Source organism: Neovison vison, chromosome 1 (assembly GCF_020171115.1).
Source record: "Neovison vison isolate M4711 chromosome 1, ASM_NN_V1, whole genome shotgun sequence".
Lineage (NCBI taxonomy): Eukaryota > Metazoa > Chordata > Mammalia > Carnivora > Mustelidae > Neogale > Neogale vison.
Window position 1 is genome coordinate 191,991,263 of NC_058091.1, and position 21,279 is coordinate 192,012,541.

Consider the following 21,279-nt stretch of genomic DNA (forward strand, 5'->3'; position numbering starts at 1 on the left):
TTAACTGCTAAAGGTAGTCCAGACACATTGTTTTGAAGTTTTATAATCAACAATTAGATTTGAGGAAGTAGATTCCTTAATACTTTGAAGTCTTATGAAACGTAACAGCTTTGTGTATACAGGCCCATTACACAGCAAAAAGGAAATAGATGTGATTTATATTCTGTTCCTTATCACAATACACATTTATGGAAAGATAAACATCTTGAGATGTTGATATAGCTTTAAAAATGTCTTCATTTAAAATATACTATTTTAGTATGCATTAGTCTATCTTCAGAAGGCAAAGAGGTTGGATCCTTTGAAAAACCTAATCATGTCAGGATCATGTCACTCCTGGGTTCCATACCTTCCAATTTACCCACAATGGAAGCCAAAGTCCTTATTATGGCCTCTAAGGTTTAGCCCCAATCACTTCTCCCCCCACCCCTTCCACCCCGCCACCCCCCATCTGCACCCCTTCACCTGCTTTCAACTCCTACTCTTCTCCAACCATTTCATTCACCCCAGCCATTCTATTCTGCACATGAGACTTGTTGAGTCCCTTATCTCCTTCAGGTCTTTGTTCAGACTCAGTGAGGCCTTTCCTGTCCACCATTTTCTGATGAATGAACGAAAGAATGAAGGGATTTTTAACTGTGGCGTAATGTTGTTCGGTTCTTCAGAGTGTGTGTTTTTAAATTTATTCCACAGGTAGAAATTATTACATGAATAGTAGTATTGCTGATCTTAGCTATGCAATATACAGCAGAACGAATATCATATATAGGCTTTTAAAGATTTCTCATTTCTCATCTTCAGTTTTGGGGTAGTCGAACCAAGCAGGTGGTTATGTTGCCACGTTAATGGCCCTGGTCATGGGGAGTAGGCCCGTGGGGATATCCGTTTCCAGGGAGGATGACAGGTAAAAGTCTCACCATGATGCTCAAAATCCCAAGTATTGTCTTTGAGGCTGCCCGATGCTCGGCATTTCAGACCTAGTCCGGGTTGGTAGCCAGCAGAGGAAGAAAACCAGCAGGATATTTTCTGGAATGATCTCCGGATGCAACTGCGTTTGCAGCTTTCCTGTCAGGACCCAGAGGGAGCTTTATGGCCACCAGACTCACAACGCCTGGTTCGTTCCCAGTCCCTGGGCTCTGGGAAGCAGCGCGGAGGCCCGAGGGGCTTTCGCGGGGTCACCTGGCCGCGTCCGGGCCGCACGGCCGCGCCCGGCATTCCGGGCCGGACGGCCGCGCCCGGCATTCCAGTTGGCCCCTGAGGCAACAGGTGAGGCGGACGGAGCGCCAATCGCACAGCCAGCCCGCCCGGCGTCCGCGCTCGGCGCTCGGCGCTCTGCGCTCCAGGCGGCGGCGAGCTCGAGGAGGAGGATCCCGGCAGCTGCGCGGCGGCGGTGGCGGCGGCTTAGCCCTGCAGGAGCGACGGCACGGAGGCGGGAAGGGCTCCCGCACGGGGGCGCTGCCACCTGCGCGGGGGAGGAGCCAGAGAGGAACCGGGTTTTTCTGCCGCTCGAACGCACTGGAGTTGGGAGAACCCATCCTGACCATGAAGGGCAGCAAAGGCATCGAGAACCCGGCTTTCGTCGCCTCCAGCCCAGACACCCCGCACCGTCTGTTTGCATCGCCCTCTCACGTCGAGGTCTCTGACTTGTCCATCAACACCCAGCGAGAGAACTCGCAGCCGCGGGAGCCTCCGGAGCCCCAGAAGTCACCGGAGCCACCCCGGCCCCCTGCGGATCCCGCTGTCTCCCAAGAGCTGTCCGTTCCAGAGTCGCTATCCGAGTTTGAGGAGGGACCCTGCGGGTGTGGGAACTTAAAACCGCAGAGTCTCCAGCGCTGCAACACGCCCCAGGGCTTTCTGCTGTACTACTGCCTCTTGGCCCTCACGCAAGGTAATGGCCAGCGCCCGCTCGAGAGGGCAGGGGCCCAGCGAGGGCGAGGCGGGGCGCGCGGAGCTGGTGGGGCGGAGAGGGCAGGTGTGCGGCGGAGCCCGCATGGTCCACGCGCTGGGCGAGGCAGCCCCGGACCTGGGGACTTGCGAGCGCTCCCGCAGACGTCCGCAGGCTCAGGCATCCGCATTCGAGTTTTTCCTTTGTACCAACTTTTAAAACTTGCCCTATGAGCTTTTTCTCCCCCCCTTTTGTGTTCTATCTCAGTTTAGCCTTTTCCCGATTCCTTAAAGGAGGTGGAAATCACTGGAGCCTTCCTTTGGGAGCTACAAAAGCATGTATCTTGCGAAAGTCCTTATTAAAGGGATTTTATTTTATTATTTTATTTTATTTTTTTTACATTGTTTCTGGAAGGCAAGGGTTAATTTACAGGTGAGGGTAAGGTAGTTCTCCAAGGAGAAATTTGTGGATAGGTTAGGTAGCAGCATTCATGTAGTGTGAGTGCATTTAGTTGGAGTTGTGTGTGAGCACAGGTGGAACCCAGTCAATGTTAGCAAAGGCCCGAGGCGTTGTTGAAGGGTGAGGCTTTTGAAACGCAAAGGAGTTGTGCAGAGTGTTTTGCTCCAGGATCTCTTTTAGGGTCTCTTGGGAGTTACTGATAAAGTCCACGTTTATACCCTTAGGAGTTTGCAGTCTAGACCTGGTTTGGAAGAGTGAGTGGTAGAATAGAGGAAGAATGGCTCCCAGGAAAGAAAGCATGGAGAAGGTAAAAGCTGTTGCTGGGTTGCCCAATGCAGGGGGCGAAAGAAAAGGGAAGGGAAGTTACACGAAGGTGACGGACACATTGAGGAGAGGTGGGCATTGAGATGGAGCATCCTGAAGGAAATGCTGAAGGTTAGTTAGAATTTGATGGTATGTAGATATTTTTTAAGTCACTTGAACCTTATTTTGAAAGTATTTTGTAAAAAGGCTATCCAGGGCCGATTGGAAGAAGTGTAATCCAAGAAATATTTTTGAGGAGGGGGAGGAGTTGGAAATTGCTTTTTTTTTAAGATTAACAGAAGAGTAAATCTAAATATATTCTTTTCTTTTCTTTAATTAACATATAATGTGTTATTTGCCCCGGGGTACAGGTCAGTGAATCATCAGTCTTACACAATTCACAGTACTCACTGTAGCACTCCCCCAAATGTCCATTACCCAGCCACTCTCTTCTTCCCTCCCACCTCCCAGCAATCCTCAGATTAAGAGTCTCTTATGGTCTGTCTCCCTCCCTTTCCCGTCTTGTTTCATTTTTCCCCTCCCTCCCCACTCCATTCTTTCTATTCTTTTTCGTGCTCGCCTATCTGAAGGGAACTCAGAACCCTTTGCTTTTGCACATAATAGGTGTTCAGTAAGCAAGCATTGATTGCAGGTCAACTGCAGCTTTTCTGCCAAAGGTTGTTTTGTGCCAAAAAGTTATTTCCATTTCCACCTTTCTTGCCCCCACCCAAGTTCACCTTCTCTCAAGGTCTTGGTCTTTATTTATTTATTTTTTTTAAAAGATTTTATTTATTTATTTGACAGAGAGAGATCACAAGCAGGCAGAGAGGCAGGCAGAGAGAGAGAGAAGGAAGCAGGCTCCCGTCTGAGCAGAGAGCCTGATGTGGGGCTTGATCCCAGGACCCTGGGATCATGACCTGAGCCGAAGGCAGCGGCTTAACCCACTGAGCCACCCAGGTGCCCTCAACGTCTTGGTCTTAATTGTCCAAAATCTGTGACCAAATATTTCAGTGCCATAGGAATGCAAGGTTCAAAGAAGTTAGACACAATTAAAATTTCTTGTTTTATCTTGAAACCTATTCAGAAATTTCTGTATTCAGGAACACATTCTTGAATTTCCAAAGGAAGTCTCCAGTAAAATATTGTTTAAAATTATTAACAAATATTATTGACAGCCCTAGAAGGATGGGTCAGGTTTAGCCTAGAGTTATAGCTATCTAGAGGCCCCCAATTTAACAAGCATAAGCCTAGATGAAAGTGACCCAATAAATTCTTGTTTCAGTTTAAATCTGAATTATTACCATTTAAGTTTGAATTATTACTTAATCATGTTTCTCAGACATGATCCCCGGGAGGTCCATTTCCGTGGTATATTAAGTAGTGTTTGGGAAAAACAAAAACCCTCTCTTGTCAGGTTAGTTTACTTAACCCAGAATTTCTCAAAGATAAACAGGGTTTCTCTTAGCACTTAACCTTCTAATGTGCCTCCTATTTTCATGTATGTAAAACAGAGACATGTAGTATGCAATATTTCCAGAAATTTCCTTTATTAAAGCAGAGTTCTTAGAACTTCTGTAGCATTGAATTCAGAGTGGTATTCCTAGGCTTTAAGTGCCAAATCTCCATAAGAATTTATAAATTTACTTTCTCAGAGAAGTTATACCCTAAAGACAGTTGAGTTTTCATGACTAACTTTTAATCAGTATGACAAGTGTGTTGGGAAGTTGGTTTTTTGGGTGGAGGGAGGGAGTTGATCTTTGGATGGGGAAAGTTTCATATTCTCAGATAAGTTTATCTCATAAGCATGTCATTCCTAGGTACATTAGACACTATACCTTTAAATTTTAAGAACTGTAAGTTGGCTTTTGACTTATTCAATTGGCATAAAAATAAAATCATGTTAAGACTTTTAAAACTTGTCATATTGGTTTTCTTCAAATATATTTACAGTTGCAGTCTTTATAAAGCAAAATCTAAAGAAGTTGTAGAAATCATGACTTGTGTATATTCTGTTAGCTAACGAGTGAAGATGAGTCATGGTATCCTCCTAAGTAAAGGGAGTAACTAGTTAAAAACTGTATAATTTGATCAGATGCTTTTTATTTTCAATTTATACTGATGTTTAAACTCCTGTAAATTTAATCCATATCTGGACATGACCTTTTTGTGAAGTCAGTCACAATTAGATTTACAGCTTTTCGTTGTTTACATTATAGTCTTCCATCGCAGTTGTAATTAACAGATGAAGTGTATAGTTTTTCGTTTACTTTGCATGTGATTTAGAATGCCAGTAGTTGAAATGACTCAGTGTGTGTTTATTTTTGTTCTAGGACCTCTTAAGTTATAACTTTCATGTCTATACAAGTTTTAGAGGAAGAGATGTTTGAAGCTAAATTTCACCTTTCATAAGACTAAGTCAAGGATCTCTAGTAATATGTAAATATGTTTAATAATTGAACAACCTGGGAAGCAGTTGAGCATTACTTTAATGACCTCTGAGTCACCTGTACTTTTTTGTGTTCTTCTGAGTGAGGTCTAAGAGAGTATGTTACTCTTGGAGTCTCTCTCACAGACTGGCTTCATAAGAATTCGCCAGTCTGATTTTTTGTTTCTTATATAGAGAAAAATGAAGTTATCTACAATTTTGTTTTGATTGGCATCGATTTTATTTAACACCTGAAAATTCACAAGTGTACCATTTAAAAGCAAACTAATTTTTAAGGAAGTTTTTTTGAGTTGCTAACTTCGAAGCTTTGGGACTTTTAAATTTGGCACATTAAAAAATTCAATATAAATGAACACTCAAACTTTAGTCATAACCAAACTTTAGTACATTGTTTTAAAACTCATAATCCATATGGGGAAGTTAATAAAAATCATGTCATACATTTTCTTTTCTCTCTTTCAGGTATTATCGTAAATGGCCTTGTAAATATTAGCATTTCCACTATTGAGAAGCGCTATGAAATGAAGAGTTCTCTGACGGGCCTGATATCATCAAGCTATGATATCTCATTCTGTTTGTTGTCTTTATTTGTGTCATTCTTTGGTGAAAGAGGACACAAACCAAGATGGCTTGCATTTGCATCCTTTATGATAGGACTGGGAGCACTTGTGTTTTCAATGCCAAAATTTTTTAGTGGAAGATATCAATTGGGGTCCTTTTTTGAAGGTAAGTTTCTGTTATGTTTTTGTTTGTTTTAATTTAAGAAGTACTTTAAAACAAGGCCCTTAATTTTATATTGCAACTTACTTGTACAGGTGAGAAGGGTAAGGACTTAGTCTCCTTCACTGTTTACTCCTTTGTTTTGATGTGAATTGTGTGAAGTAGATTAGTGCATTATTCATTGCTTCAGTGGTTGTTCACGTTATTAATCCTCTGAATCTCATTCCCCAAATTACTCATTGCTCAAAAAACCATGAGAGACTATGGACTCTGAAAAACAATCTGAGGGGTTTGAATTGACGGGTGGGTGGGAGGTTGGGGTACCAGGTGGTGGGTATTAGAGAGGGCACAGATTGCATGGAGCACTGGGTGTGGTGAAAAAATAATGAATACAGTTATACCGAAAATAAATTAAAAAAAAAAAAAGAAAGCAATGATTAGTTTTCCTTTGCATTTGTAACATCGTTGGGGTTCTAAGAGCTATAGTTTTCCCTTGTGTGTGTGTGTGTGTGTGTGTATGTTTTAAGTTACTATTTACTTGAAAGAAAGAGAATGAGAGACAGCATGAGAGAAGGGAGGGTCAGAGGGAGAAGCAGACTCCCCACTAAGCAGGGAGCCGGATGTTCGATTCCCTGGACTCTGAGATCTTGACCTGAGCCGAAGGCAGGCACTTAAACAATTGAGCCACCCAGGCATCCCCCAACCCCTGTTTTCTGGTTTTATTTGCTGTGCTTACAGCTCCGCACTCTGGACATGTCGATTGCTGATTCCTGAGAAAAGAGAGATGAAATTTATAGAACTGAAGCCTTTCCTAAGAATGGAAGCTAGCTGTACTTATGACTATATTAGAGACATAGAACTTTATGAGTTATCTAATGTGTTGCTCTGGTTAGTTGAAAAAGTACATTATTCAAAGGCTCAAAAGGAAATTTGACTGTATTTCTATGGTTTTTTTTTTTTTTTCCTTCTCCCAAAGAATCCTTTTCAGTGAAGAAAACAATTATGGTAGAGCCAGAGGGATGTTCTAATGAAGACCTTAACATTTTTATTGTCTTTCCTGTCATTTTTAATAGCAAATATTGAGAAAAAGAGGGTTATAAAATTAACTTCCAGGAGTTAGATAAGTGAGGAAAAGGCTTAGAGTAAGAGAAAGGAGAATTGGGGCCTGTTGCAATATAGGCATTATTTTTAAAAAGTTAAGGTTCTTACATTTGTGGAGTTTCAATATTTAAAATTAATGTTTAAGTGTTAACATTCCTAAGACCAGCTTCCAAATTATAGAATGACAACCAATAGGAAGATATTTTTAACAGTTTAACAATAATATTTTTAACAATTATGCAGCATGGTTTTAGGAGTATACTTAGGTAAGCAGTCTTCATTTTGGAAATAAAAATAGAATATGCAAGCATATAGGACCAATAGAGGGTGTTTTTAAAGAGTTTTGGTAGAGTTTGGAATAAATGAGATAAGGAAAGTATGTTATCAGTGAAAAGATCACTTTTATTGATTCTAGATTGGACAAGATTCTGTAAGGCCAATGTCACATAATTTCCCTGGAGGTAGTTTTAGGAACAAGGCACACTAGGCTTTAGTATGACACTTTTGAAATCGTAACACTAAAGTCTAACCTTGAGTCTTTCACATAGGAAACATGATACTGATTCTGTGATAGCAAAAATACTGTACATAGCATTTACATGGTAATCTTTGTACTAAATCAAATTCCCCAGTCTTCCAGTTGATCAGATGCCCTACTTGTTTTTATGAGCTCTGATACTATCTCTGACTCTCTAAACTAAAACCACAACACCTGTTCCAGTACCAAAGCCTCATCTCTCTTCAACAATCTTCTTAGCTTCATCTCTTGCCAGACACACTTTGAACTGTAGCTGATCTGAACAATTTATAATTCTCAAGGGGAAATGGCCGCAAATTAAGGTGTGTGTCATTGGGGACAGAGATGTAGCCAAAAGATTGTTAAAACCAGGTCACATTATACTATACTATATAAGTTTTCACCAAGTTCTTTTTGATATGTCTTACTGATATTTTTATTATTTTAGTTGAAGTAGATTTGAGGAATTGGCTGATTGTGAGGTTTTTAGTCTAAATTAGACTCATAATTTAAATCATAGCTTATCACTGGCAAATGGAAACAAAATCTCAGGTCGCCCTTATGTTCTGTCATTTATACAATGAATATTGCTTTGGACTCTCCGTGGTGCTGCGATAAACAGCGAAACAGTTTCATGCCATCAGGATTTTCTGTGGGAGTGGGAAGAAATACGGAGTTCATAAACAAATGAAATATTTGAAGATTAAAGTGATTTTATGAAAGAACAAATAGTATGAAGTAATAGTGCATAAAAGAGAAAATATGTGGTCAAGGGAAGGTCGTTTTGACAATAACTGGATAATGAGGAACCAGCTTTGAAAGATGCTTTCCAGGCTGGAGAAAAACATGATAAATGGCCTTGGAGGGAGAAAGGGTTTGGCAGGTTTTAGGAATTGTCACTTTGGCCAGCATGATCAAGGCAAGGGAGAACATGGCATGGCATGAACTTGGAGAGACCGGTAGATGCCAACATGAGGCATTTAGATCTTCCTTTAAGTGCTGTGGGAAGTCATGAGGAAGTTCCCCCGCCCCCCATCTTTAAAAAGATTTTATTTGAGAGAGAGCAGGAAGCACAGGAGCGAGTAGGGGTGGAGATGGGCAGAGGGAGATGGAGAAGCAGATTCCCAACTGAACAGGGAACCTGACTATGCAGTGCTTGATCCCAGGACCCCAAGATCATCACCCAAACAGAAGACAGATGCTTAACTGACTGAGCCACCCAGGTGCCCCGAGAAAGTTTTCCAAAGGGACATGCGTGACCTTACATTCTGATACGATCATTTTGGCTTCTGTTCTGAAGGATGAGAGTAAATAGGAAAGAATCACCTAGGGTTTTTTTATTAGAGTCCAGGTGAGAGATAAAGGTGGTTGGATTGGGTTGGTATTAGTAGAGATTTAAAGGAGTGACTGATTCTCCATGTATTTTCAAGGAAAAAGAGTACTCTTTGGTAGATTGATTACGAAAGAGGAGTGAAAAATGACTCCTTGATACCTGGCTTGGCCAACTGGAGCGATTCACTAGAATGCAGAATAGCGTTGGGAGTGGAAATCAAGAAATCAGGTTTGGAATTAGTGGGAGCTCAATATTATGTATCTCAATAGTGTTGTAATATATATCTTTGAACATACATGTTTGTATGAATGTGCAAGTTACTCTTTAGTCTTCATTCCTAGAAGGGCTCATATTGGGTTTGAAGGGCTTCCTCATTCTAATTTTTGATAGGTAATGACACACTGACTTTTAGGAAGGGATGTACCAGTTACTCTCTCAAGCCAATACATGAAAATGCCTAGTTGCTATCTTGAATTTCTGCATTTTTTTCCCTGAAAGTTTTCTTTAATAGGAATGTGTCTTTGAGGTATGTTTCTGTGTATGTGTAGGTATTCAAATATAACAGATACAGAACTAAGGACTGAAACTGTATTACATATCTAAAGGAAAGGAATCCAGGCATTTGGAAACAGAAGGAATGTTAGAAATCATAAATTCCTTCTTTTACACCTCTAGGACAAGAGGTGAAGTGGCTTCATAGTGATTTCATAGAGTGGTCAATAATAGCTAAAACTAATACTAGTTTTTGTGCTTTGTTTAATGTTTTTAATTTTTTTAAATTTCTCATAGGTTTATTAACTATATTGAATAGTTTTAATATTTTTATGAATTTATTTATTTCTTAAGTGTTTGCATATTACATAATTACTTTTGTGAATTTAAACCATTTTTCCCCAATTTTGAATAGCCGGTTGTAATGACCTATTCTTTCTTAAAAACATAATAACCGGTCTGTTCTAGTAAGTTACTTCACTTTTGCAGATTTTGGACTCTATAACCAAAACTCTTCATGATTTGTCTAAGTCTAAAGAGAATATACAGGAAAACGATATGAGTGGGAAAAGAAACAAGAGTTGAAAACTCTCTGTAAATAGATTAGAAACAAGGGCATGTACAATCTTCTTAGGTAATTTAATATAAATAACCTAAAGAGCCTCACACTAAGAAATCATTTTATTAATTGAAATTATAGTGTAATTTAATTTGAAAATGACATTGAGAGAATTAGCATTTTCCTTTGGATGCCTTTTTGTTGTTGTTTTTTGAACTTGAGAAAAGTCAGGGCTCAGGATGAAATTATCCTGTAAGAGGAGAGATTAATGTAATATAATATAGTTCATAATTAGAGGAAAACAAAATGTGAAATATGATAAGCCTGTATAATTTCCACAGGTGATAGAAAAACACAAATGAGGTAAAGAGTTAGCAAATAGGTAGAAAAGGGTGTTTGAAACAGCTTGAATCTTCTATTCTGTAAGAATAAAATTTGGGAAAATATTTTTTAAAGGGAAACTTTTATGAAGACCTAAGGGTTAGAGGTGATTATCTAACTTCGGAGATATTTATCAAAGGGAAGTTTTGGTTGTTATTGGATACAAAAAAAAGGGAAGAATTAAAATTGACAGAAATGCTTCTCAGAACTAATTTTTATATATGTTAGCCTAAAAATAGAATACGTCATAAAATACTTTCAAGTAAATAATATTTAACATTCCCTTTTGATATACTTTAACTTGTTATTACATATTTTAATATAATTTTCAAATATTATAAAAATATAATAAGTAAATCTTTACCACATAACATTTTGTTTTCCTCCAAGCACTTTTTAATTCCTTGTGGATGAGTGTTAATTTAATGGTGTTAAGGAAAATAATCTCTTTGTCTCTGAGATTTTTGGGAGGGGGATCCTTATTAAATACTTAGAAATTATAGGTAAGTAATTACTAAATCCAGTGAAGCTCTTTTTCTTTATTGACCAATAGTTGGATAACTTTTCTTAAGTCATATTATTTTCATGTTTCTCTTTTCCATTCCTTTCTCAGAAAAAGATAGCTCTCAACACTTTACTTCAGCATTAAATTTCTAATGTTTTAGATTGGTATTTCAGGAAGAATTCTGTATCGAAAGATGTTGGTTATGCAAAGTGACTATTTAAAATGTTGAACTGGGAAAATGATTAGTGTGAGACTCAAATATGTGATTTAATTTTAGTTACTGTTTTGCCTTTTATCTTGTATTAATAAGGATTTTTTTTTTTTTTAAACATGGAATACTTCTCTAGATTGGAGAAGACATAGGGCCAAGGATCTTACAGTTTTACAGTTGCTAATTTAATACAGTATAATTTCTCTGGGCCTCTGAATGTTCTTCTTCCTTGATATTTCTTCTTCCTTATAAAGAATCAGTTTTATTTTTCTTATATTTCAATTTAATTGCAACAAATGAATAAAAAAGGAAAGATAATATCTTAGAATATGTAATGATGTAATAAAACAAATGATTCAAAAGATTTTTAAAATCCATACGTATGGTAAAAGAGCTAGAACTAACTTTTAGGGGTAGTCAGTGCTCCAGATGAAACTAGCACAGTTTTTAATATCCAAGGCACTTCAGTCTTCCACAAACTTCCCAGATTATATGAGTTACCCTAGATGCTTGCTACTGTCACTTACTGCGCCTTGGGGACCCTGACTCAGTAAGTCTGTGGTAAGACTGAGGAATTTATATTTTTTAAAACTAACCAGGTTATCTTATCAGTCCATTTGGGGAAACATATGTCCAGCTTGGTGCTTAATTATTTTGTACAGTTTCATCTATGGGCACAGAGGTTTCTTTTTCATTTCAGGATTATTGCTTTATAAATTCCTTTAAAATAGAAGTTTCACAACTGTCATGAAATACTAGATACTTTAATGTAGCCAGTTTTGTTAAAATTCAAATGACCAGGCTTCTGAAAAAAAGGAAGCTAACAGAGAAAATTAAATAGGAGGCATGTGTCAGTGAGTTGTTAGCACAAACTTATTTCTGCTCACAGCTATAATTTGTAAATAGAGATTTAAAAACGCATGCCCTTGAGCAAAAGAATATGTCCCGCATTTCTCAAAGTATGATCTGCAGAGCCCAGCTTCTGAAGATATTAAGAGTATCTTAAAAATATGTTTCATGGTTCAATGAGGTTGGGAAAATCAAAGTTAAGGGCTGTCTCTGTTACATCCCTGTAAGTTAATGCAGTTTTCAATCTGTAGTTAAGAGGATGTGATATGTATCAAAGGACTCCACTGGTTGGCCCCTTTGCTCTACTTCTGCTGCTCACTTCATGTTTTCTCCCCCAGATAAGTGTTTTGGTGAACAGGCTTTGGTGACATCTGTTCTGCGCTGTCTTACATCATTTTGAAAGCCCTTGTTGAATTTAGAATCTTGATTATGGCCAGAATTAGAACAGCCTGTGATGGATAGTAGGTGTTCAAGAAACGTTTGTTGAGTTGTCAGATATTTTAATGAATGAATGGATCCTTTCAGTGGAGGCATATTAAGAGTCTAATGACTTCCCCTCCATAGAAGGGCAGTAAGAGCAGTTAATGTCAGATAGAGGCAGTTTGGGATGCTCTGTTCACATTTTCCATAAACTTGGCCTAAAGAGTAATGGGGCATTTTTTTGGGGGGGGGCCACCGAGGGGAGTTTTGGGAGGAACTGTGTTATCAGAGGCAGAGCATAGATGATCTTTATGGGTAAGATTTGGGATCTGAAAAATTTACAGTGCGAAAAAGGAAGCTAAAATGAGAAGCATATTCAGTAATAATAACACAACGTTTTGATATTCTACTTTTGGTTTTTGTCTTAATTACTTGCTAAACTGTTGATTTCCCTGTGTAGCTACCATGCTTCTAAGGTGATGCTGAAATGGCAGGATTTTTTCTTGATAGACTATTAGTAGTGATTATTCTTATTTGTTTTCATGTATAAAATAAAAGGAAATGCTCTGCTAAGGCATTCAACTTGACCAGAGTTGTGTCTTACTGGTATAGTGTATGGGAGGTGATAATTAAGCAATGCTTTTGTTGCTTCCTCAGAAAGGTTGGTAAAAATGTGGTTTGTGGCAAGAAAGAAATGAGGAAATTCTATTTTCTAAGTCACTGTTCTTAAAAAAATGCCCAAAGAGGTACTGTGTGTTTTAATGTGTTTTTTCCCGTTAATTACTATTAGCACATTACATTGAGAGAAATTATGCAGCAATATAGCAGGGATATTAGGGCCAGACAAAACTGAATTTAAATTTTTGCTCTAATGCTGTGTGATAGAGCTGTGTGGGCCTGGACAAGCTTTACTATAAATTACGATGATGATAATAACCCCTTCCTCACTGGAGACTGTATGATACTGTATACTGTACTATACCATAGTGATAAGGCAGTGCCTGGTGCATGGTAAGAGCTCATTAAATAGTAGCAATGAATAATAGCTTTGTTCATGATAATTAAGTAACAGCTATACTAATGTTAAAAAACTACCTTTCTTAGGACGCCTGGGTGGTTCACTTGGTTAAGCTTCTGCTTTCAGTTCAGGTGATGATCCCAGATCCCTGGGATGGAGTGTGGGGCTCTCTGCTCAGCTGGGAGCCTACTTCTCCCTCTCCCTCCTTGTTCTCTCTTTCTCTCTCTCTCAAAAGAAGGAACAAACAAACAACCCCCCCCACCCTCCCCCCAAAAACTACCTTTCTTAGTTTATCTCAAAAGTCTGGCTAAACACTTCCAAAGTAATATTTTAGGATTTTAATTAGCTATGTTTCCAGGATTATATTCTTAGGAGATAAGAAGATAACTTTGGTGTAGTTCAGCTTAAATGGATCCACTCAAAATAGTACACAAAAATATTACCTTTTAAATAGGCAAAATGCCAGTTTAAATATCTTTAATTTTTTATCTAATTCTAAACATGATACATCCTTTGCAAGCCATTCAGAAGATTTAAAAAAAAAAAACAAACCAATCTTTAGATAATAAGCTCTCTAGCTGATCTCCTGCTAGCTGAGGTAGTCTCAGCCTGCTACTTCTCCGCCCAAAAAAAAAAAAAAAAAACCAAAAAGAAATGGAATAAAAGGAAAAAAAGGGAATAAATGAAACAAAAAAGGAAGGAAATAAGTTTTTATACCATAACTTAGATTATCCACTGCTAATATTGTTCAGTTTTCTTACTGTATATATATGTTTGTATGTGTATTCACAAATAGTCACACATAATACACACATTTACAGTACAGTCATTAACACACAGTCATGCTCACTCACATCCACACATTCTTACTAACATTCATACATATTCATACATCTTGTATCACATTTACACATATGCATTCAAATGTACATTTAAGAGAAACAACATTTTGAATTTATAGCTATTCACTCTTTCTTTAAGAATATATATTGGTCATTGTTCTATGTTAAAACAGTTGCAAATTATTTATGTCTTTATATTCATTTTATAGATAACCTATTTAATCATTCCTCTTTTGTTGTGTTTTTTTTTATTAGTACATTATTCTGGTTAGAGAAGTCCTGTGGGTCATTGCAGACAATTTGGACAATACTAAGGAATAGGAAGAGAAAAAAAAAACAATTCCTTGTTCTTTCTCAAGGAAAAGAACTTTGGGACTGTGTTAATGTTTTTAATGTGCCTATTTCTTTTCTTTTCTTTTCTTTTTTAAGATTTACTTATTTATTTATTTATTTGACAGAGAGATAGAGATTGCAAGTAGGCAGAGAGGCAGGCAGAGGGAGAGGAAAGCAGGTTCCCTGCCGAGCAGAGAGCTCGGTGCCGGGCTCTATCCCAGGACCCTGAGATCATGACCTGAGCTGAAGGCAGAGGCTTAACCACTGAGCCACCCAGGTGCCCCATAATGTGCCTATTTCTTATAGAGTTAATATAATATTTTGTATAGTTTGCAAACTTAGAACATTCTTTTCTTATATAACATTCCTTTTTAAATTTTAACTATTCTCATGAAGCTGAATATTTATATTTGAAAGTTTTCTATTGTAAATTACCTCATGCTAACATTGATTATGTTTAAAGATTTTACTTTATTTTGGTAATTATACAGTATTTAGCATTTCAGACTTGTCTTTTTTCACTCAGAATAATTCTCTAAAAACTCACCAGAGTGGTGGTTATCCAATATTCATTCCTTTTTATTGCTAATTACCAAGTAGTTCATGTAATGAATAATATATCAGAGATGGTTTGTTTAACCATTCACCTACTAAAGGACATCTGAGTTGATCTGTTTTTTGGTTGTTACAAATAAAGTTATGAACATTTGTATGGATTTTTGTGTAAACATAGTTCTCATTTCTGTAGGGTAGATGCCCAGGAGTGAAACAACTGGGTCATGTGATAGTTTTATGTTTATTTTTTTGAGAACTGCTGAACTATTTTCCAGAGGGAGTGTACCATTTTATAGCCCATCAGCAGAGTATGAGTGACCCTATCATTTGGTGCTGTCTTTTTTTTTTTTTTAGATTAGCCATTCTGATAGGTTTCAGTGAAATCTCACTGTGGCCGCAATTTGCATTTTCCTAAGGGCCAATGATGTTGAGTGTCTTGCTCGTGTTGATTTGCCATCTGTTTAACCTTGGTGTAATGTCTGTCCATGATTTTTGCCCATTTTCTAACTGGATTGTTTAATTTGTACTGTTGAATTTTGAAAGTTGCTTATGTATCCTAAGTCCTAGATCTTTGTCACATAGGTGATTTGCACATATTTTCATCCAGTATAGCATATCTTTTCATACTTTTAACAGGGTTTTTCATAAGTGCAAAGATTTAATTTTGATGAAGTTCAGCTTACTAGTTTTTCCTTTTATGGATTATATTTTTGTTGTCAAGTCTAAGACTTCTTTACCTAGTCCTAGATCCTAGAGAGTTTCTATTTTTTTTTTAAAGTTCTAGTTTTCCATTTTTGTCTGTGATACATTTTGAATCTTGACTCTCTTTGTATTCCCATTAGCACTAGCATTCTCTGTTTTTTCCTTTAATATACCAAACATGTAAGAAACATATTTGTCACGATAATCATCTGGTTGGAAAGAGGAAAATACATAGCAGTCACTAGTTCAGAGAAATCCTGAAATCCCACTGGGAAGATGGTATGCTTGTTCCTGGAGTAAAGCTGCCTCTTGGGAGGCGTTTATTGTTCTCTGTTGGTTTTTTAATCGTCTTTGGCTATATTTAAAGAGGGCAAATGGAGGGTATACTCCTTGGATAGTTAGAATCTCTATCAGCCTGTTTCTTACCTGTAGAAATTTGGGAACTAAGGGTTATTTTCATACTCATTCAGTTATAATCTGTCTGAGAAGAGGCTGGTGGTTCATTTGGTGATGCAACAGTTTCAGAAACCAATTTGTTATCTCATTGATTTGGGTATATGTGCCAATAGCCGTACTCATGGTTTTGTTGTAGGTCTTATCTTTCTTAACCTCATGCCTCTCTCTGGACTTAATTAAGCATATCAGACTAATGGGAGGGTAATACCCTTAGGTACTTTTCTCTAAGCTGTATTTTCCAATTAAAAGTACTTGCTTGGCACCATCTTAATCCATTTAATGGTATTAACAGTGAGTGTGGCCTTGTTTTTATCCTTGACATGGTCTCTTTTAATTGACCTTTGTTACTCACAAAGGACTTCTGAATTTTATCTTTTATAGGATTTGGATGAGAAGCAGTTGTCTCTTCCAACTCTGAAGTCTAATCCTACTCCCTTTCATTCCATCCAGAATGCTTGGCACAGATCCACTGATCACCCACAATGTCATTACTGTCAGTTATTTGGGTTATTGGAAGAGGTCAGAAAGGCAATGACCCATAAATCTCTGTAGGATGTTAAAATATGTTACTTAAAAAAGAGTTTCAGCACAAGCTTGCACTGTTTTTTAGCATATTATCAGGCAAAGGGTAGATAGTTAGTAGGTGTTTGTTGAATGAGGACCCCCTGTGATGCACAGAAAAGCCTGCCACATTGAAAAAGAGCAGAAGAGAGGAAGGAACTCTTTCAGAAAGTTAGTGAATAAATAAATTACAGGATTTCTTTATTGAAATGATTCTGAGGATCTTGAGCAATACTAAATTGTTCATGTGGTTTCTGGGATAATGTGAAAAACACTTCTTTCTTGAAAAATTATCTGTAACCATGCCATTTTCTTTTCATAGAGTGTACTTCCTATTATCTCCATTTTGTTATCAACGTGGTCATGTTTCTAATTTCAGGTTTATAAGAACAAATAATTGCTATAATATAAAATATTTTACCTTATGTCTGAGTTTTTAAGATAGACTCAGTGTTATTAAGAAGTGATCATAATAACTAAGTATAAAATATAAAATATTGGTCCTTTTGGCTTTGCTAAATATGACATTTTTTAGGATATAGTTTCTGTGACCGAATTCTGGTTACTTCAAACTGAAATATATTCTCTAGTCTTAATGTAACATATAAATTTCATTTATTACTATTATTAATCTATGATTTCTGTCTGTTCTTTTTCATATTAATCTGTTATATTCTGACATTTCCAATTCATTTTTTGGTATTTATTCTTATTTTCCTTTTGTTTACTTTATTACTATAATACTTAGAGACTATAAATTTTGTATTTGTCAGGTTTTAATTTTTTTTTGTCAGGTTTTAATTTTTATAGTATCCATTACTGTTATTGCTACATCAGATAGAATTTTTGGGGAATGTAGAAGTTATAATTTGTTCATCATTTTTGGTATTTAATTGTTAATATATTTTTAAAATGTCAATTTTTAATACATTGAATTAACACCCAGGGCTTTTTGCTATGAAATTTAATTGATCTTATATTCTTTTTAAAAAAGATTATTTATTTATTTATTTGAGAGAGACGGAACAGGTAAGTGGGGGAGGGACAAGGGGAGAGGGAGAGAATCTCCAGCAGAGTCCGAGCTGAGCACAGAGCTGAATGCGGGGCTTGATCTTTTAATTCCAAGATGGTGACCTCCGCAGAAAACAAGAGTCAGATGCTTAACTGACTGAGTCATCCAGGCACCCCAAATCTTATGTTCTTGTGGTAACTCTTGTTTTTTGAAAATTCAAAAAGACCTGTAGGATATAAGTTGTATTGGATATTCTTCATTTGTCCATCCAGATCCTGGGGCTATGCTAGCCTTCAGAGGCAAGGTCAGCTCCATTACTGATTGAGTTTTAGACCAAACTGACATTTAAGTGGGAAAATTCTAAGTTTTATGGGCAGAAACTCAATCTGAATCAATATTATAGGCTTTCACAACCCTTTTACTAATTCCCAGACCTAAGCTAGTTCATAGAGTTCATTATTGATAAGAAGGCCAGATATCTTTGAAGAGCTTTACAACAAAGCCAGGAGTATATGATGCTTCTCTTTCCTTAAAGAGGAAAGAAAGAGCTTCCTCCTACCTTAAAACGTTTTACCCAGTGTTGAGGGGGAAGGGTAGTATTCATATTCATTGGAGATGATTAGATAATAGCTCTGAACTCATCTGATCTTTGGAGTTCTAGAGTAGTGCCATGGTCCACTGATAAAGCGACTTAGAGAGGTCCAATAATAGACTTGGCCCCAAGCTGCTCTAGATCACAGTGAGAACCCATCCTGTAATTTTTCTTAGTCTTAGGATATAGAAAGGGGATAGATATACTAGCTTGAAGAATCTCCACACTGGTTACCTGACCTGTGGATTGAGATATATTATTGTAGGAAGAAATAATTAAAAACCCCTGAATGAAATAGTAAACTGGAAATAATATGGTATTCTTAAGAGGATTGTGGAGTTTAGTGATGCCATCAAGATTTGAAAGATACCAGGGTGGTAAGTCCTACTACATTCTCACTTTTTTTTATGAATTTGGTGTAAATGCATGATAAAATCATGGAAAATGGCTTTAGATCATTGTAAACATAATCAAAATTATAACTTTATTTTTTTATTACTTTATAATCATAGAGTATACATAATACTAATTATAGCCATGTTTCCAGATTTGGTACCTTTTCTAGAGCAAATCGACATAGACCCTGATATCTAATATATAGTTATTGATCTGGCACATGTTTTATTTCATTTTTCAACTACAAAATAATCAAGATGACTTGCTTTTCTTTTTTTTTTTAATTTTTTTTTTAAATTTATTTATTTGACAGAGATCACAAGCAGGCAGAGAGGCAGGCAGGCAGAGAGAGAGAGGAGGAAGCAGGCTCCCTGCTGAGCAGAGAGCCTGATGTGGGGCTCGATCCCAGGACTCTGGGATCATGACCTGAGCCGAAGGCAGAGGCTTTAACCCACTGAGCCACCCAGGTGCTCCATGACTTGCTTTTCTATAGAAGAACAGGAGTACATCACTATTCTCTTATATCAGTACTGCACACTCTTCTTGCTCTTTGATATAATATGGTCTAGAGCAGTGGTTCTCAACTGAAGCCAGTTTTTCTTTCTGGAGAACTTTTTGATTGTTATGACTGTATTGGAGGATGCTACTGGCACCTAGTGGGTAGAGGTCAGGGACACTGGTAGACATACTACAAGGCCTACAGGAGAGGCCCTTCCCCAACAAGGAATTACCTAGCCCCAAATTGACATTTGCGATAATCTAGTCTAGAGGTACCATGATCATCTTACTATCCAACAGAATGTCTTGCTGGACCTTATATTGATGGTATTAAGCTAACTGGACGTGGTCGGTTCAGTATTTATTTATTTACTTATTGTATTTTAGAAGCATCAGTAAAATACATGCATGCTAGAGAAAAACCACAAAAACATCAAGAGCCTACCATAACAGTATGGCCAAGGCCATGTTATAGTACCCTCTTTGCACATTCCATATTCTGCACTTGCATAGCCCTTGGTGTATCTTTTGGGATTTGGGAAGCCTCACCTACCTCATTTGGATACATTAATCTAACATATTTATTAGGTAATGCCTAAGATTGCCAGAATTGAGTAGGAACTGAAATAAGGTAAATTTCTTACAGCAGAATAGACAGTATTTTTGGCAGAGAAGGAGGATGTCAGAAGCCTCTGACAAGTCTTCACAGGGAAGTCACTGTGAGGACCCCAGGTTTTTGTAGTAAGATCATGTTTCTTCTGCTTACAGTATTCTCCATTTGAAAAGCGGCTCTTGGTTTGCCACTAGATGTTGGTATGTTAGACGTAAACATGATCATGGTCTGAACTCCCCATGATGAAGCATTGTTATTTACTATAACAAATAATAAAATTGGACTTGTGAAACAGTATTTCTTATTAAATGAAATGGTAGATACAAGTAGGTTTGGAAAGCACAAGTAACTATATAGGCAAGCATCTCACATTTGTAAGCTGCTTGTTTTTATTGCCTTGTAGATGGATGTAAAAATATTTTTGCCACTTGTTAATGCTCATTTGGGCATATCCTTTGTGGAAGAGGTTCTCAATGAGGAATAAAATATGGTCTGTGCAGGGAATGTCATTCAGTGTCTTGTGGAATAGTACCATGTAAAGAGTGGCCATAATGACATAAGCATGGATCCACAAACATGCCTTTCCCTCATCAAGACTGGTCTGTTTACCCCCACTGCAGATGGACTGCTTAATTTATTAACTCTAGGGGTGTGTCCTGAGAGCTTCTGATATGCCAGCTTTCCCCAGGGCAACCAATATACCCAAAGGCAGTTAAAATATATCTCTACTAGTTGCAAATTATCCTCCTAACTTAACTGTATATTCTAGATAGGAATTTCTTCTCGCTGCTCTCTCTGCCTCTACCAACACTCAACATTGTTTGACTTACAGAATACCTTATTCATTATAATTGTATTCTATACAACACCACTTCTGACCAAGAAACTTACTTGCAGCAAAAGAGATATAGTAACAAAGTCCTGCGCATGAAATTCACCTGCATGTTTTACTCTGTACCCTAAACCCAGAAACAACTGACTTGCGGGGATGGTGTTCATTGTGTTGTAATTTGTAGAACAGAATTTTCTTAGAACGTGATACATGTGTTAAATAAGGCAGAAACCACTCTGTTTTGCTGGATCCTTTATAGACAGAATGCATAGGGTAAGGAGCTAGGGAGTACCAAAGGACTAGTGCCTCTTCCTACTGTATCTAAAATTCCATTTATGGAATTTTTGCTTTCTGCCTTGGTCTTGTTGAGTCCTATCCCCAGGAGATAAAAAGCTTTCATCAGATAACCCAGTCATTATTCCCTTAAAGTCAAAGCCTAGACTGTACCCTAATTATATGTGTGTGTGTGTGTGTGTGTGTGTGTATAAATCTATTTATATTAAATACTCAACAGGAAGAGAAGATGGTCACCGAACTGGCAAAAGTGATAGGTCCTAGTTACTCAGGGGAAATTGTGTTGTTTCTATACAGTATCTCCAAAAAATATATTTTGGACTGAGGGAATTTACTTGGGTGCCTCTTAACACTCCCACACTCAATAGTACTTGTTAAAGGATAACTATGGCAA

General features: G+C 37.4%; 1 protein-coding gene across 1 annotated transcript in view; it reads left to right on the forward strand.

The window, feature by feature from the left end:
• Positions 1-1,406: 1,406 nt before the first annotated feature.
• Positions 1,407-21,279, forward strand: part of SLCO4C1 (solute carrier organic anion transporter family member 4C1) — a 72,931-nt gene continuing 53,058 nt past the window's right edge. Inside the window, exons 1-2 of the mRNA XM_044264920.1 lie at positions 1,407-1,888; positions 5,556-5,819. Of these exons, the coding sequence (XP_044120855.1) occupies positions 1,543-1,888; positions 5,556-5,819 (610 nt within the window). The 5' untranslated portion in view covers positions 1,407-1,542. The remainder of the gene's footprint in view (positions 1,889-5,555; positions 5,820-21,279) is intronic.